At 45.2% G+C, this 17,348-nt stretch overlaps 2 protein-coding genes across 4 annotated transcripts in view; one reads left to right on the forward strand and one right to left on the reverse strand.

Moving 5' to 3' along the window:
* Positions 1 to 7,492, forward strand: part of LOC117410622 (Fanconi anemia group M protein-like) — a 54,152-nt gene extending 46,660 nt beyond the window's left edge. For all 3 annotated transcript variants that reach the window (XM_058992051.1, XM_058992052.1, XM_058992053.1), the window contains 5 exons: positions 2,913 to 3,022; positions 3,256 to 3,807; positions 4,162 to 4,486; positions 4,936 to 5,227; positions 6,581 to 7,492. In XM_058992051.1, coding sequence (XP_058848034.1) covers positions 2,913 to 3,022; positions 3,256 to 3,807; positions 4,162 to 4,486; positions 4,936 to 5,227; positions 6,581 to 6,719 — 1,418 coding nt within the window. In that variant the 3' untranslated portion in view covers positions 6,720 to 7,492. The remainder of the gene's footprint in view (positions 1 to 2,912; positions 3,023 to 3,255; positions 3,808 to 4,161; positions 4,487 to 4,935; positions 5,228 to 6,580) is intronic.
* Positions 7,412 to 16,580, reverse strand: LOC117974029 (tripeptidyl-peptidase 1-like). Its single transcript, XM_034928240.2, has 13 exons — positions 16,423 to 16,580; positions 15,566 to 15,637; positions 15,071 to 15,210; positions 14,080 to 14,230; positions 13,730 to 13,851; positions 13,182 to 13,360; positions 12,807 to 13,005; positions 12,212 to 12,400; positions 11,990 to 12,062; positions 11,240 to 11,360; positions 10,657 to 10,815; positions 9,667 to 9,801; positions 7,412 to 8,779 (listed from the first exon to the last, which is right to left on the reverse strand). Exons 1-13 carry the CDS (start codon positions 16,431 to 16,433, stop codon positions 8,642 to 8,644), a joined length of 1,689 nt encoding a protein of 562 aa, XP_034784131.2. The 5' UTR covers positions 16,434 to 16,580; the 3' UTR covers positions 7,412 to 8,641.
* Between the last annotated feature and the right edge of the window lie 768 nt (positions 16,581 to 17,348).

The following is a 17,348-nucleotide window of genomic DNA, read 5'->3' on the forward strand; positions in this document are numbered from 1 at the left end:
TCTTCTAGATTCTGATATGCATGGGGTTTACCTGAAGAAGGTTCATCATGTATTATATATTGTGTCCCCTCTAGATTCTGATATGCATGGGGTTTACCTGAAGAAGGTTCATCATGTATTATATATTGTGTCCCCTCTAGATTCTGATATGCATGGGGTTTACCTGAAGAAGGTTCATCATGTATTATATATTGTGTCTCTTCTAGATTCTGATATGCATGGGGTTTACCTGAAGAAGGTTCATCATGTATTATATATTGTGTCCCCTCTAGATTCTGATATGCACAGGGTTTACCTGAAGAAGGTTCATCATGTATTATATATTGTGTCTCTTCTAGATTCTGATATGCATGGGGTTTACCTGAAGAAGGTTCATCATGTATTATATATTGTGTCCCCTCTAGATTCTGATATGCATGGGGTTTACCTGAAGAAGGTTCATCATGTATTATATATTGTGTCTCTTCTAGATTCTGATATGCATGGGGTTTACCTGAAGAAGGTTCATCATGTATTATATATTGTGTCTCTTCTAGATTCTGATATGCATGGGGTTTACCTGAAGAAGGTTCATCATGTATTATATATTGTGTCTCTTCTAGATTCTGATATGCATGGGGTTTACCTGAAGAAGGTTCTTCATGTGTTATATATTGTGTCCCCTCTAGATTCTGATATGCATGGGGTTTACCTGAAGAAGGTTCATCATGTATTATATATTGTGTCTCTTCTAGATTCTGATATGCATGGGGTTTACCTGAAGAAGGTTCATCATGTATTATATATTGTGTCCCCTCTAGATTCTGATATGCACGGGGTTTACCTGAAGAAGGTTCATCATGTATTATATATTGTGTCCCCTCTAGATTCTGATATGCATGGGGTTTACCTGAAGAAGGTTCATCATGTATTATATATTGTGTCCCCTCTAGATTCTGATATGCACGGGGTTTACCTGAAGAAGGTTCATCATGTATTATATATTGTGTCTCTTCTAGATTCTGATATGCATGGGGTTTACCTGAAGAAGGTTCTTCATGTATTATATATTGTGTCCCCTCTAGATTCTGATATGCATGGGGTTTACCTGAAGAAGGTTCTTCATGTATTATATATTGTGTCCCCTCTAGATTCTGATATGCACGGGGTTTACCTGAAGAAGGTTCATCATGTATTATATATTGTGTCCCCTCTAGATTCTGATATGCACAGGGTTTACCTGAAGAAGGTTCATCATGTATTATATATTGTGTCTCTTCTAGATTCTGATATGCATGGGGTTTACCTGAAGAAGGTTCATCATGTATTATATATTGTGTCCCCTCTAGATTCTGATATGCACGGGGTTTACCTGAAGAAGGTTCATCATGTGTTATATATTGTGTCTCTTCTAGATTCTGATATGCATGGGGTTTACCTGAAGAAGGTTCATCATGTATTATATATTGTGTCCCCTCTAGATTCTGATATGCATGGGGTTTACCTGAAGAAGGTTCATCATGTATTATATATTGTGTCCCCTCTAGATTCTGATATGCATGGGGTTTACCTGAAGAAGGTTCATCATGTATTATATATTGTGTCTCTTCTAGATTCTGATATGCATGGGGTTTACCTGAAGAAGGTTCATCATGTATTATATATTGTGTCCCCTCTAGATTCTGATATGCACGGGGTTTACCTGAAGAAGGTTCATCATGTATTATATATTGTGTCCCCTCTAGATTCTGATATGCACGGGGTTTACCTGAAGAAGGTTCATCATGTATTATATATTGTGTCCCCTCTAGATTCTGATATGCATGGGGTTTACCTGAAGAAGGTTCATCATGTATTATATATTGTGTCCCCTCTAGATTCTGATATGCATGGGGTTTACCTGAAGAAGGTTCATCATGTATTATATATTGTGTCTCTTCTAGATTCTGATATGCACGGGGTTTACCTGAAGAAGGTTCATCATGTATTATATATTGTGTCCCCTCTAGATTCTGATATGCACGGGGTTTACCTGAAGAAGGTTCATCATGTATTATATATTGTGTCCCCTCTAGATTCTGATATGCATGGGGTTTACCTGAAGAAGGTTCATCATGTATTATATATATTGTCCCCTCTAGATTCTGATATGCATGGGGTTTACCTGAAGAAGGTTCATCATGTATTATATATTGTGTCTCTTCTAGATTCTGATATGCATGGGGTTTACCTGAAGAAGGTTCATCATGTATTATATATTGTGTCCCCTCTAGATTCTGATATGCACGGGGTTTACCTGAAGAAGGTTCATCATGTATTATATATTGTGTCCCCTCTAGATTCTGATATGCACGGGGTTTACCTGAAGAAGGTTCATCATGTATTATATATTGTGTCCCCTCTAGATTCTGATATGCATGGGGTTTACCTGAAGAAGGTTCATCATGTATTATATATATTGTCCCCTCTAGATTCTGATATGCATGGGGTTTACCTGAAGAAGGTTCATCATGTATTATATATTGTGTCTCTTCTAGATTCTGATATGCATGGGGTTTACCTGAAGAAGGTTCATCATGTATTATATATTGTGTCTCTTCTAGATTCTGATATGCATGGGGTTTACCTGAAGAAGGTTCATCATGTGTTATATATTGTGTCCCCTCTAGATTCTGATATGCACGGGGTTTACCTGAAGAAGGTTCATCATGTATTATATATTGTGTCCCCTCTAGATTCTGATATGCATGGGGTTTACCTGAAGAAGGTTCATCATGTATTATATATTGTGTCTCTTCTAGATTCTGATATGCATGGGGTTTACCTGAAGAAGGTTCATCATGTATTATATATTGTGTCCCCTCTAGATTCTGATATGCATGGGGTTTACCTGAAGAAGGTTCATCATGTGTTATATATTGTGTCTCTTCTAGATTCTGATATGCATGGGGTTTACCTGAAGTCTGTGCGGAGCCCTATTGTCTACAACAAGTACAAGATGGTTTACAAGCAAAGTCTTGATGACATGGCCGTCTTCTCCCAGGTAACCCTGAAAACAGGTTTTGCAGATAGTACATAAATACTGTCCAGAAAGAGTTTCCTATGCACTCGCCAAACCCACTGGTGATCTGGTTACCGTGGCCCTTTCTTCAGTGTTTCATAGGCTTGTGAGTTTCTTCCTGTATTTCAGAGGGGTCTCTAACCTGACCTCTGAAACGGGGGCTTGCACAGTGCAGAATGAGTTCATGCAGGGCAGTGATTTCTCTCCCCACTCAGATTCCAGAGCAGGACGAGACGTACATGGACGACAGCTTCGTTGTGCACGAGGGAGAGGAGGAGGAGGAGGCAGCGGGGGGTTCTGGTCTGAGCGATGAAGAGGAGGTGGGGGGAGTGGAGCTGCTCCAGGAGGACTCGTACGTCGGCGGGAGGAAGCAGTACCGCACGAGGAGACACGCGCGGCTGAAACAGGCCGGGGTCCTGGAGCCAGCGAACCAGCCACCCAAAGGGAAGAAGAAAGCCTCCCGAATCATTGTCCAGGAGGACTCCAGCGAGGAGGAAGAGGAGAAGAGAGATGCAAACCCGCTGCCCAAACCGTCCCCCCAGACTGACCGGCTGGAGACCAGCTTCAAGACGTCTCGGCCTGTCTCTTCATCCACTCTCCGGACAGTCAGGAAATCCGTCCAGGGAAAGACCCTGGAGGAGAGGTGCCAGCTGAGGCTGAGCCTTGAAGCTTCCTTATCCGAGGCTCTGGACTTTCAGCCTCCGAGCGGGGAGGCACGCTCGGCTTCCATGGGGAAGGAACCGCAGAGCAAATCAACGCTGCAAAAGGTAAGCAGGGACCAGGACATTCTCAACATTACTCAAAACCCAGCCAGATCATCTGAAGGGCTTGCTATCTATCTATTTAAAATTAGCATGAATGCAATTATATATATATATATATATATATATGTGTGTCTAGATAAATATCATTTGATTTACAGAAAAATGAATGCCGGTTGCGCCAAATTATTAAACCATGTGGAAAGGTTGACCATGCATGCTTATTTAACCCTTCCTGAGAGAGAACCCGTTGCACTGTTGATGTGAGGAGGTGCAGATACTGTAAAAATAAGTACATGCCACGTGTAGCCCTTTTATATCCCTTGAAATCCAGTGAACTTCCCCTCCTTTTCATTCCAGACGGAGAACTCCTTCCTGAACCCTGATACCAGCAGGGCTGCGATGAGCAGCGGGTCCCCAGCTCCGTGCGTCCTGGTGGACAGTCGTGAGATTGCGTCCGGCCCCGAGGTGATCTCCTGCCTGCGGGTGAAGCACGGGCTCCGGGCCGAGGTCTGCTCGCTGGGCGGCTGCAACTTCATCGTCAGCAACAGGATGGCAGTGGAGCGGAGGACCCAGTCAGAGATCTCCCACAGCCAGAACCGCGGCAAGCTGGTCGAGAGAGTCCAGAGCCTGCGGGCAGCCTTCGAGAGGGTCTGTCTCATCGTGGAGAAGGACAGGACTAAAGGTGGGCAAGGGGAGTGGGCTCATGCATAGAACTACCGATCAGTGCTGCAAAATGCAGGTTTACAGGGGTTTTATCTCAAGAGACACGTGTCGCTGTGCAATGTTTTGTTTTGTTTTGTTTTGTTTTATTTAGTAATATTTAATGTGTTGTTATTTGTTTATTTCCTAATGATTTTGTTGTGTGTGTTGATTTGTTTTTAAATGTATTTGCTTTTAGAACCCCTCCACCTAGTCATTTAGCAGTCAGATTCTGGAAAATCGCTGCTATTCCAGCGACACGTCCAAACAGGTTAGGATTACCCAGATGGGGAGGATGCTAGCAGAGGGAAAGGGAAGGTCAAATATGATTGATCTGCACGACAGCTGATTCAGGCAATGCTGCAGACGTTTTTATTAGAAGCATGTTTAAAAAAAACGCTGGATTGTAACGGACCGGATTTGTCGCCGCAGGAGAAACGTCGAGAATCATCCAGAGGACCCGGTACTACGACAGCACGCTGTCGGCTCTGCTCGGCGCCGGGACCCGGATTCTCTTCAGCTCAGGTCAGGAGGAGACGGCCGGGCTGCTGGCCGAGCTCACCCGCGTGGAGCAGAGGAAGAACGCAGCCATCACCGTCCCCCTGCAGGTCAAGGGTCACCGGCAGCAGGCCCTGCAGTTCTACCTCACCATCCCCGGCGTCAGCTACGTCAGCGCTTTGAACATGTGCCACCGATTCCGCTCCGTCTGGCACACGGTCAACAGGTATGCAAATTAGCAGAGCGGTCCTCCTCCCTTCAGGTACCTTAGTAACCAGATTCACGCAAGGAGGCCATTCGGACCATCGGTGCTCCTCCGGTTTCTAGCTGTTTCATTTATTTGCAAACTTTGTCAAGTCAGATCTTAAAGGATCCCAATGATTCAACATTAAGGCTAGGTAACCCATTCCATACCCTCACCTCTATTTGTGATAAAGTGTCTACTCTCTGTCTTCAGTCTATCTCCACTTATAGTAATTTCCAACGGTGTTTCTGTGCTGCGCTTAAAGTATTGGTTAGGGATAACTTTGTCAACGCCTTTTAAGATTTGAAGACTTCAAGATCTGTGAGTGGATCAGACAACCCCAAAAAAACCCAAACCCCTAAAGTGTCAGACTGTCACCTGCTTCTAGTTTGAGTGTCGACCATTGAGCTCGACACACGTCCTGTATGATCAGCACACTAGCACTGCTGCCTGACACGTCCTGTATGATCAGCACACTAGCAATGCTGCCTGACACGTCCTGTATGATCAGCACACTAGCACTGCTGCCTGACACGTCCTGTATGATCAGCACACTAGCAATGCTGCCTGACATGTCCTGTATGATCAGCACCCTAGCAATGCTGCCTGACACGTCCTGTATGATCAGCACACTAGCACTGCTGCCTGACACGTCCTGTATGATCAGCACACTAGCACTGCTGCCTGACACGTCCTGTATGATCAGCACACTAGCACTGCTGCCTGACACGTCCTGTATGATCAGCACACTAGCAATGCTGCCTGACATGTCCTGTATGATCAGCACCCTAGCAATGCTGCCTGACACGTCCTGTATGATCAGCACACTAGCACTGCTGCCTGACACGTCCTGTATGATCAGCACACTAGCAATGCTGCCTGACATGTCCTGTATGATCAGCACACTAGCAATGCTGCCTGACACGTCCTGTATGATCAGCACACTAGCAATGCTGCCTGACATGTCCTGTATGATCAGCACCCTAGCAATGCTGCCTGACACGTCCTGTATGATCAGCACACTAGCACTGCTGCCTGACACGTCCTGTATGATCAGCACACTAGCACTGCTGCCTGACACGTCCTGTATGATCAGCACACTAGCACTGCTGCCTGACACGTCCTGTATGATCAGCACCCTAGCAATGCTGCCTGACATGTCCTGTATGATCAGCACCCTAGCAATGCTGCCTGACACGTCCTGTATGATCAGCACACTAGCACTGCTGCCTGACACGTCCTGTATGATCAGCACACTAGCAATGCTGCCTGACATGTCCTGTATGATCAGCACCCTAACAATGTTGCCTGACATCCTCCCCATTCCTCCTGCAGCTCGGTGGAGGGCTTGGCTTGGGGTGCCTGCGTCGACCCCCAGAGAGCCGAGGAGATCTTCCGCTACTTCCACTACACCTTCGATGTACAGCTGCTGCCAGACAGACCCACCCCCGGGAGCAGCAAACGCAGCCTTTAAGCCTTTTCTTAAAAAAAAAAAAAAAAAAATAATACAAAATGAACTAAGCCATTAGCGGCAGTGCTGCAGCGGGCTCAGGGGCCACTTCTCCAGTGCCTGGACGGCTTGTGGAATTGTCTGGAGCTGCTGTGCCCAGGATCGTGGAGAGGAGCCCGGCGTGTCATCCAGGCAGATTGAGGAGGGGATGGGGTTGTGCCTGCTCGTGAAAGAGTAGACCTGGCGAGAGGGGGAAATGAAGTGATCCACTCGTGGTTCTTCAGAGGTCGTGGCTGTGGCTGGATCAAAGGGTATCCGAGGCCTCACAGTCAGCTGGTCACTAGATACTGCCTCTTCAGCTTGAGACTGTTGAGAATCCCATCAGGTAACTGCAGGTACATTAACCCTTTTTTGGTATTCTCTGGGACTGTTCTTTATAGTTCAGGTTGACAATTATGAAAACTTACAACAGGATGGTGTGTTATTCTTAATACTACCAGATACGGTAATGTATGCATTTTTATTTGATATAAAATGTAAATGTTAAATGGCTTGAAACTATGCAGGATCATTTTAAGATTTTCATTTTTTTCCCTGTAAAGTTGTTTTTATTATTTTTTTTGGTAATATTTGAAGAATGCCATGCAGACTGCAGGGTGAAATGAATGACTGAAAACCTTCATTGGGCTGGACAAAGATGGACAGTAACACTAAACCTTTTGTTTTTTTCAAAATGCACTTTATTTGTTTTTTTTGTCTCAATGTATAAGAATTTGTAAATTAAATTTCACAAAATATTCAGTTGTACCTTTGAAAATAATTTTGACAAAATAGCAAAATGAAGCTTGCAGTCTGGGTTTCCACCATTGCAGTAACTTGCATTACATCCGCCTAAAAATATGAGCAAGGAAACAAGGCACCTGAGAACGAGACACTGGCTGGGCGCAAGAAAACCATAACATTTATAAAAAATATATATTCTATCTATCTATCTATCTATCCATCCATCCCTTGTTCATCAAAACATAAGAGCTTAAAAAAAAAAGTACTGAGTTTCTATCAGTCAGTGCAGTTTATATTTGAACAGGCGCTCCTTTTATAATTTGACCCTGTACCCACGCAGGAGTAAGATAATTATTATGGTCAGGGGGGGATCATAGCCTACAGCAAGGAAAGATTATCTCTTAAAAGAAGCACCGATTTGACTGCGTAACATTAACTGTGAGTAGCTATTATTTTATTATTTTTTTTCAGTTGGTCAGGGTAATCTGCCCTACATCAGAAGGTAGATTGTGACATTTCTGGTCGTTTTCAAGGTAATGGGGTCTGATTCTTTTAATGAACAGGATGATGACGGTAGCAGATTCAGCTGGAAATCAAATCACAAATCTCTAGCTTTAAGAGCCCTCGTTCGGAGCGGTCTCTCTGATTAACTTCAAAATGAGATCCTTGGGCACAAAGTCATCAGGTATCTCCCATCCTTAATTAAGCTTGTCTAACAGAAAACAAGCAAAGCTTAAAAAACAAAACAAAACAAAAAAGCCGTCCTCACAGAAAACCCTGTCCACGTCTTCCTCTTACTTTTCATTTGAGAAGCTGGTCCTTTGCCTTGTACTGCTGCTTCTGAAGGAGTGTTATTTATTCAGCACATCTTCATCACTGCTCCCCCCATACCACTACCATTTCTGTGAATTCTGTGTTTTAACTCGGGTACGATTTTAACTGAAGAGATTTCCAAACAAAAACACACATCAAATGCCCCCCAAAGTCTGGTCAACATATATTTAAAAAAAAAATCAATCATTTTTTTTTTTATTATTATTATTATTATTATTATTATTATTATTAAGAAGCAGCAGCAAGCTCTCTCTTTCCAAACAGGGTTTCCAGCCCCCCCCCCCCCCGACACTCTGCAGTTGACTCCTGATTTGCAGGGCAGCTCGTTCTTAATCCCCGAGAGCAGTCAGGAGGTCGGGGTAGTTTGGGGTCCCCCAGCCCGTGACTGGGTCCCAGGATGGAGCGGCACAGAACCCCTGTCCTTGGACCTGCTCGTCCAGGCAGCTCAGGTGGCATCCTTCTGTCACCTGCAGGGAAAACGCAGAACAATGGGGCCATGCTCCTGCTCCAGTTCAAATCCCTGATGCAGTTACAGAAAGGGTCCTGTTAACCAGAGGCCTTCTTCATAAGAGAATGTTCTACTAGTGTCACTTCAGTGCAAGCCGGGGTCTATCAGGGTTACCCTAAAACGTCTGTCTGTCTGACTTGCATTGCCAGTAAAAGCATATGGAATTCTTAATAAATATATTAATATATGTGATTCCATGAATCACTTCCAGGCTTTCTGCAAAACCAACAGGAACGAAATGTTCTGTGGCCAGGATTCCACTCTTACCCCCCTCTGCTCCTAACATGCAAGATATTCCAGCTCCCAGAATGCAGGGCTGTCTCCTTCAACCCCCTCAGTGAGAGGGCAGCACAGGAACAGCACAACATGGCTTCTTTCCTACTCTTTACTGCCACCTGGTGGCATGTTTTATTTGACAATTTTACACAGTAAAAAAAATAAATAAATAAAATAAGATATGTATCAGTCAGAATGCATAGCTACTTTGTTTACATGCAACTGTAGTGAAACTATTCTAAACAAGCGTTTCATCTAAGGCCTCCATCAGTGTTCAAGATTGCATTACAAACTACTGTCACATACATAATCTGCTGGACTTCTCTGATTAAAAACCTCAGCTTTGCTGTTACTTTACATATCTGGTTTGGTATGAAGTGACAGCATCCGCAGCAGCATGGTCTGGTCTGGTTTTATTTGCTGTTAAATACACTGCAGCAGCTCCTCCAGGCTCATCTAAACCCAGCCCCAGCCGCAGCAGCACGGCAGCCAAAGGAATTTTGTATTCATATCCCTTAGCCCCAGATTTCTCTCCACTGAATTTAAAAGTAGTCCCCTGACTCCACTTACATCGAAGAGGGCACTGCTGGCGCTCCCCTGCAGCTTGTAGAGGCGCGGGTTCAGAAACCCCAGAGACGGGAGACCTTTGAGGAAACGGTGATCATTAATCAAGGACAGGATCCCTCCGAACACAGGAGTCGAGGCCTGAAACCAACAAACAAAACAAGGTGTTGCACTGGTGTCCCAACGAACCAGGCCATGGCTTGGACGCTTTAACCCATTAAACTCTACACAGCTACATACTGGATTGTTTTTTTTCCAAGCAAACTAGTGCATCCAAAATTAAAAAAACACTAGTGGTACATTTATAAAATACCAAGAGAAACTTTGTAAATTGAATGGTAAATGTTTCGAATAGAAAGTCAGTAAGAGTTGAAATGTAGGTCATTGGCTTTTAAAAATAAAATAAACTTTGTAAATTCAAACTAGTTGCATGGTACATTTCCCCTCCCTGTGAACAACAGTTCAAGCAACATCACACCAATTTTTTTTTTATATATATATAAATTTAGTGGTCGCCAATTATTTTAGGCTCAGCTCACCGCTACCACCCCTGCGCTGACTCGGGAGGGGCGAAGACGAACACACGCTGTCCTCCGAAGTGTGTGCCGTCAGCCACTCACTTCTTCACACACTGCAGACTCACCATGCAGCCACCCAGAGCTACAGCTTCGGAGGACAACGCAACCCTGGGCAGCTTACAGGCAAGCTTTGCAGGCGCCCGGCCAGACCACAGGGGTCGCTGGTGCGCAGTGAGCAGAGGACACCCTCGCCGACCTAGCCCCCTAGGAGCTCCCGTCTTCGGTCGGCAAAGGAATAGCCTGGACTTGAACCGGCGACACGCGGAACGCTTTTACTGGGTGCGCTGCTCGGGAACCCAATCACACCAATTTTGACTTGAAGCTTGGTGAAACGTTTGCACTGCACGTTGCATTCAACAGTTGCCAGAAGAAAGGTTCCTGAAAGGCTGTCTAGTCTTAGATCTTCAAGGATGCTCACCGAAGTGCCAGACACAAACGGGATGGGGATTCTGTTGGTGACCACCCAGTAGTTATCAGACAAAGCTGCCACGTCCGGATAAGCTCGCCCGCTGGTGTTGAAGTAGGTCTTGGGAGGAAGAGCCTTCATTCCTTTGAGGTACGAGTTCACAGCATTTACCTGCAAAAAACGAGCACAGCACCAGTTGGGTTAGGACAACTCCTGCACTGGCAACAAGAGAAGGGACAGCAGCATCAACGTACTGTATGAAGTGAACAAAATAGAAAAAAACACACACACACACACACACACACACACACACCAAGAACGTTGAATTATCAGGACCATTCATTACATTCATGTGATTGATTTTCCCCAGCTGTGATAGTAAAAGTAATCTTTTCAGAGCAGATTCAGCAGGGGGCTGGTCATTTCCAGGGGAGTTCTGAAACCTAGAGGTGTGTGCAGTGTGAGTCTGGAACCCTGGAGTGAGTCTGGAACCCTGCTGTCCTTCTATCATCCTGTTGTGAGTCTGGAACCCTGCCGTCCTACTCTCACCCTGGTGAGAGTCTGGAACCCCGCTGTCCTACTCTCGCCTCCCCACCTGGTAGTCGGGCATCTCAAACACGTTGCTGAACCCGCCGCCGCTGATGTAGTCCGTCACCTCGTAAGTGACCTGGAAGGGGTTCTTGAAGGATGTCCCGCCCACTGTGGTCACATAGGGACTGGAAAGGAAGGGCATAAGGAGCGATTTTTAAACCACATATACAGAGCTATTCAAAAAGACAGGAAGAACACCACCCACAGGAACCTCTCTTCTTAAGGAGATCAGACTGAACAATGATGCCTAGTTTACACATTTCTTTTTAGTAACTGTGCATACAAAAAGGGTCACCAATACCAGTAGCACTAACACATCCAATGCTCTGGGTTACAGTAGAACACAGATAGTAAAATGATTGACAAAGACTGCATGGGCTACATTGGGAGAACGCAAGAACTGTCACACTACAGACCAGGAGAGCTCTAATCTCTGCAGCAAAGAAAATCATATGTAAACAACGCCAGGTCTTGGCCATCAACGGTAAACATGCAGCTTTAATATAGAATGGCATATAAATACAGAGGGATGCATGGAGCTGAGCCATTGCAGCAGCAATGCATCCTATTTTACAGACTTGTTAATAGCCCTGTATTGATAATTTCTGCAGTTTGTGTTTTCATACATACATTTTTTACTAATTACTTAAATATCTATACAATGCTCAAAATCCAAAACAGAAAAAGGTAAACATTTTAAACTTCCCCTGTGAAACCCCCCGTTCCAGATGAATCAACAAGACTATCGCTTTACCTGGAGGCTGGAAAACTGGGTCTGAAAGTGTTACCCCCTTTGCTGGCTTTCATGCAGCCAGCACCACTGTCACCTGACAGGGGAGAGACATTGGATTACTACACAGCACACCGAGTGTACAAGCAGGATTAAAGAAAGAAAAAAACAGAAAGAAGGGGGAGAAAGAGGCAAGAAAGAGGAGAGCCAGAGAGAGTCAGTGCTGGTGTACAAGTCCTGGTGTACCTGAAGCGAAGAGCAGGGTGACCCCGCGCACCCCGGCCTTCATGAACTCCACGTTGATCCTCTGCATGTAGGCCTGGGACAGGCTGTCCTCGTCATCCCCGTAGCTGATGGTGTGCACCCAGGGCACCGCAGACATGTTGCTGAGCAGCAGCAGCCACTGCAGGAACGGCTCCTGGGACTCGTGTCTGCCTGGGAACACAAGAGAGGACAATATAAAAGCAACTGGTGCAGCGAGGTGCTGGGGCTGGGGGAGGACAAGAAGAAATAAGAGACACACTGTTCTACACGTACTGAACTATATCCACCTGGTCAAAGGCCTTGTCGGAGACAGCTGCTTCTTTTAGTCAAGAAGAATAAAGCTTTTAATCCACAGAGTGACGCAGAATTTGAAAAAAAAAAAAAAAGCAGCACAAGGACACGCGCACAAGAGGCTGCGATCAGAGTCTGGGACAAGGACAGGGTATCGGTTCCAACAACCCAGGCTTGCAGTAGCGGAAGACTTGTGGAATTACTCTTAATGCCTGACTGTTACTTAAGAGGCTTCTTTATACTGGAAGTGGCACAAGTCTGATGCTGCACAGCGAAGCCCTCCTACCTGGATTGGTGAAGACCCAGGTGGGGATGTTGGCTCCAGTGCTCATGATGTACTCCACGTCCAGGCTCGCCTCGAGCCCTGCCTTCCCACCCCCTTGCTTGCCGACGACCCTCTCCACTTCGGGCAGGTTCTTGAATCCTCTCCCGAACAGCTTCATGAACTCTGCCAGGTCCGCAGGGTGGAAGAACTGCTCCAGGAACTGCAGAGAGGAGAGGAGGAAAGGCTCAGATACGAGTCCCAGACGCAGGCTTTTAGATGATTGGTCTGATGACAAGGGTACAGAATGCCAGTCCACAGCAGTCCTGGCGTTCGTTCCACCTGCGTTCTCAATTATTATTGAACCTGTTTAAGGTCCTTGCGGCCGGGTCGACCCACCTGAGCTACGGCCTGGCTGTTGTTCTGGGAGGAGCCCACGTCGCTGGCTGTCAGGTTGTAGCGCTGCCTGAGGATGGAGGGCGACACCCCCAGGTGAAACTCCGCCTTCCGCTTCTTTCCATTGGCCCAAGTACGCCTCAGGGCCACCTTCGAGTCAGGGAATCTGTGGACCCCTCCCACTGTAAACGGATAGAGGAAGCTCATACAGTACACAGACACGCAGGAGACATGCATTACCAGGCTTGTTTAAAGAAGCCAGGTAATGCATGGATTTACATGCAATTACACAACAATCCATTTATCTACAGAAGGGCTTGCTCCGCAGGATGCTGTTCATGTGGAATCAAAGAATGGTGTAATAAGCATTTTTCTCTTACAGGATTGATTTTAAAATTTTAAACGCTATGGTGTACCGTTAAAAATAATTCAGATCAGCTGCAAGTCAAACAAACAAAAATATAATATACTTTTGGCCAGACGCATAACTAAAGGTCCTGTGCGTTTGCCTCCTTCCCTCGGGAGTCCCTGTCTGGTGTGTGATTAGTTACCGAAGTCTAGGTGTTCAGACATCTCGTCAGGCAGCCCATATGGGACTGGCGACCTCACCAGCGACTGATGCCCGTTCACATAGCGGCTAAACTCACAGCCGGGCAGCAGCTTCTCCGCCACACTGGGGACAAAGCAAACAATCTATGTAAGCTAAACATGCTGGCATTATGAAACATTTGCAGTAAACAGCATTATGTTAATACTTTGTATTACTTAAATTGGCTTTCAATACAATTTCATATCACAGCAAAACAGGAGTGATTAATCAATCAATAGACAATGTCAAGATTAACCCCCCTCCTATCTACCAGCCTGACTGCAGGTCTTGTGCAGGAGCCCCTCTCCTTACCGGGCTGGCATGGCACACTGCAAGAAGTCCTGGGTCTCCACGCTCTGGCAATCCTGCACCCCGTGGCTCTCCAGCCACCTCCGCACCACCTTCTGGGTCAGTTCCGAGGGCTGGACCATGGAGGAGAGCTGCTCCAGGGACAGGTGCTTCCCTGGGGATAGGAGTGAGAAAACACATGCAGTCACTCCCAAAGAGCACTGGGGAAGTGAATCACTGAGCTGGAACACCACACACACGTGCAGCTGAAGCACAGAACGTGTTAATCTGTGAATCTGGTTCCAGGACGGCTCCCTTTTGTCTATCGGGTCAGCACCTACTCCTTCAACACCTACAGAAGGGTAAATATGATTCCTATACGTGGAACACGGTTTGAAGCACTTCACATTTCAATGCTTTAACTAAACAGTATTTAAAACAAAAGAAGTGACCAAGTCAATTAAAAAGTGAATTAAAACACTGCTAAGAGCTACTTAGCGCAGCTTAAGCAGATTTCATTGAGAACGGTATTAGTCAGATGCAGGAAGTTTTGCATAGCAGTTTCAGACACAGCTGGCTTGTTGCTGAAGGAGGAGGATATTCATTGCACTGGATGCAATCTCATCTGCGTACAATGAAAACAATGCACTGTAACAGCTTGTACTCAACAGGGTGCGACCTCCAATCAACACAAGTGAAATACTTAGAGGATCTGAAACTAAAATATAACCAACAAACAACTCCCTTACAAAGCACTTTTAGCATACTTTGCGCCATGATCAGCATTACTGATCCATGTGAAGAGACGCACCGCGTGATTAGTGTGAAACCCCTGAGGAAAAGGTCAAACTTGCAACTAGCGCTGCAGAAGGGAACCAAAACTGCTGGCAATATCCTGCTCTCTGTACAAACACCACTGCTGTATGAGAGAGAGGGAGGGGCTGTGCGTGGCTCATTAATTCAGTAATATAAATACAAACAAGATCACACTGAACGGATCACACGGCCGACTTACCGTACTGAGGGGAATCTGGGTCCGACACCCGGCCCAGCAGCTCTCTCAGCTCTTTCACATTCCGCTGTTTAAGTGCGAAGGTCAGCTGAACCTGATCAGAGGCTGCCACACGCCCCGCATCGATCCAGCCCTCAGGGATGCTAATACAGGGAGAGATTACAAGAGGCAGGTTTGAATGCAGACTGCACACACAGATGGGATGAGACAGGTCATCTACACAAGGGCAAAAGGGTGTCTGTACAGAAAAGCAAACAACGTGTTATCACTTTAAAAATCAGTCCAAGCAGCAGGTGGAAATGTGGCATAACAAGAATCCAGGGAATAACTGGAGACCCCCATTCAGTTTGAGCCATCTCTCTGATCTTCAAATAACTTACATACAGTACAACTGGTGTGTGGTGTGTGTAATTGAGTTAAAGTGAATGTAATCACACTGGAAGCAATGGAAGAGAAGCAATGACACTCTCTACTAATAATACAAAATGATCTACTCACGAGGTGTTCTGGTCAGACTCCAGGTACGTGCATCTGCCAAGGCAGCTGAAGAGAAACAGCAGGGCTGCAAGCCTTTATAAGAACACATAAAACAGACACCACAGTAAGACCCGGTTCCAATCTGAACACATCAGGGAAAGGTGCAGGTGTGGGGGAGGGGAGCTCTGCTTTTCCACACACTGTATTATTGCTGGAGTCTAGGAGCTGTGCAACTCTTAAAAGAGTTCCCCTTAACCTTTTCAGAAAAGCTGCTGGCTCATTATCACAGGCCACCACAGAACAATAGGCGATTATGCAAATCAAACAGAGATATCTGGCATTGGGAATGTTGGGAATGTAGGCAATGTACACAATGGCCAACTTACCGAGTCCAGCCCTTTCTTTGCAACTCCATCATTTACGCTTCGGTACGTAATATAACGGTACGTAATACAATGAAAACAAAATAGTTATCCAGCTTAAACTCAGAACTAACCCGGGCGTCCTTGTATTGCAATGCTGACCATTCAACAAACAAGGAAGCGATTACAAGCACTACATTGTGTCTGACGACTACACAACACTGAATGTATAGTCACTTAATAACACCAAACAACAATACTACCGGCGATCACTCATTTAAAAGACTACACAGGATTCGCGCGAACGGGCGTTAATAAAATGCCTCGATTTAATGAATGCCTCTTGCATTGCTGTTTTGTAAGTATAGTGACACTGCCACCTGCGCGAAGCGGATACTAATTAAATGCGCGTATATTATTAATAGTGTACTTATTAAAATGAGCTCTACTGTACAAATGGAAAAAGACATCATGCTAAATATTCTTCTTGGTAAATAATGAAAGACGGATACTCACAAACTCCTCATGGTGGGCGCCGTCTGAGTGAAAAGGGAACTGCTTTACAATATCCTTCTTTGCACCTGTCGTGCCTTTTTGTCTGTTTCTGTCTTGTCTTTTTGTCTATTTGTGTCTTGTAAACACTGCGCCTTGTCAGGTGACTGTTATCAGCTGACAGTGCGCAAGAGGGAAGCATGCGGGCACAGAGGGTGCGTTCACGGGATCATTCTGCGCACAATCAGACACATTCAGCCAATGATCTTCTGAGCGTGATCTCCCTGAGCGCACCCATTGGCTAAACTGCTCAGATTCTGCGCACAATGATCTCGGTGAACGCAGCCAGAAAGAAAAAGGTTGGGTTGGTATTTGTAGAATAAATGTGTTGTTTTTTTAATGACACGTCCTAGTTCAAGCCCTGTTGTTAGATGCAATGTGAAATAATGTTGGTAGCTAGAGACTGGCAGTGATCTACGATAGACTTTTGTTAGTTATGATTGCGTACAAGTCTGGCAGCCATGTTGAGAAGGTCAGATCGTCTTTCACAAGTCAAGGGCAAATAGTTGCTTAGTATCCAAATCCTGATCTTATTCATTTGTTTTGAAATTAAATGTGCGCATGCATATATATATATATATATATATGATATGATATGATTCATGTTTGTGCATGAACTTGACATTCGTCCTTTACTCCTGTACGTGTCAGGAATCCGCTCTGCTCTGTATCATTTCTTCATATGCAGTGTAAGGTAAATCTGTGGCTAGTATTTGTATAAAGCAACTTACATAATGCGTGTAACCCGTAAGGACAGCTCTCCCTTATCTAGGGATATTGGCTTGTGTTAAATTTTCTTGAGTTTAAAAAAATACAAAATGTCCCTGAAAAACAAAATTTACAAACACCGTGAGGGAAACAAAGTCGAACACACAAAATATCCACAAAAG

Source organism: Acipenser ruthenus, chromosome 18 (genome assembly GCF_902713425.1).
Source record: "Acipenser ruthenus chromosome 18, fAciRut3.2 maternal haplotype, whole genome shotgun sequence".
In the NCBI taxonomy this organism is placed as follows: domain Eukaryota; kingdom Metazoa; phylum Chordata; class Actinopteri; order Acipenseriformes; family Acipenseridae; genus Acipenser; species Acipenser ruthenus.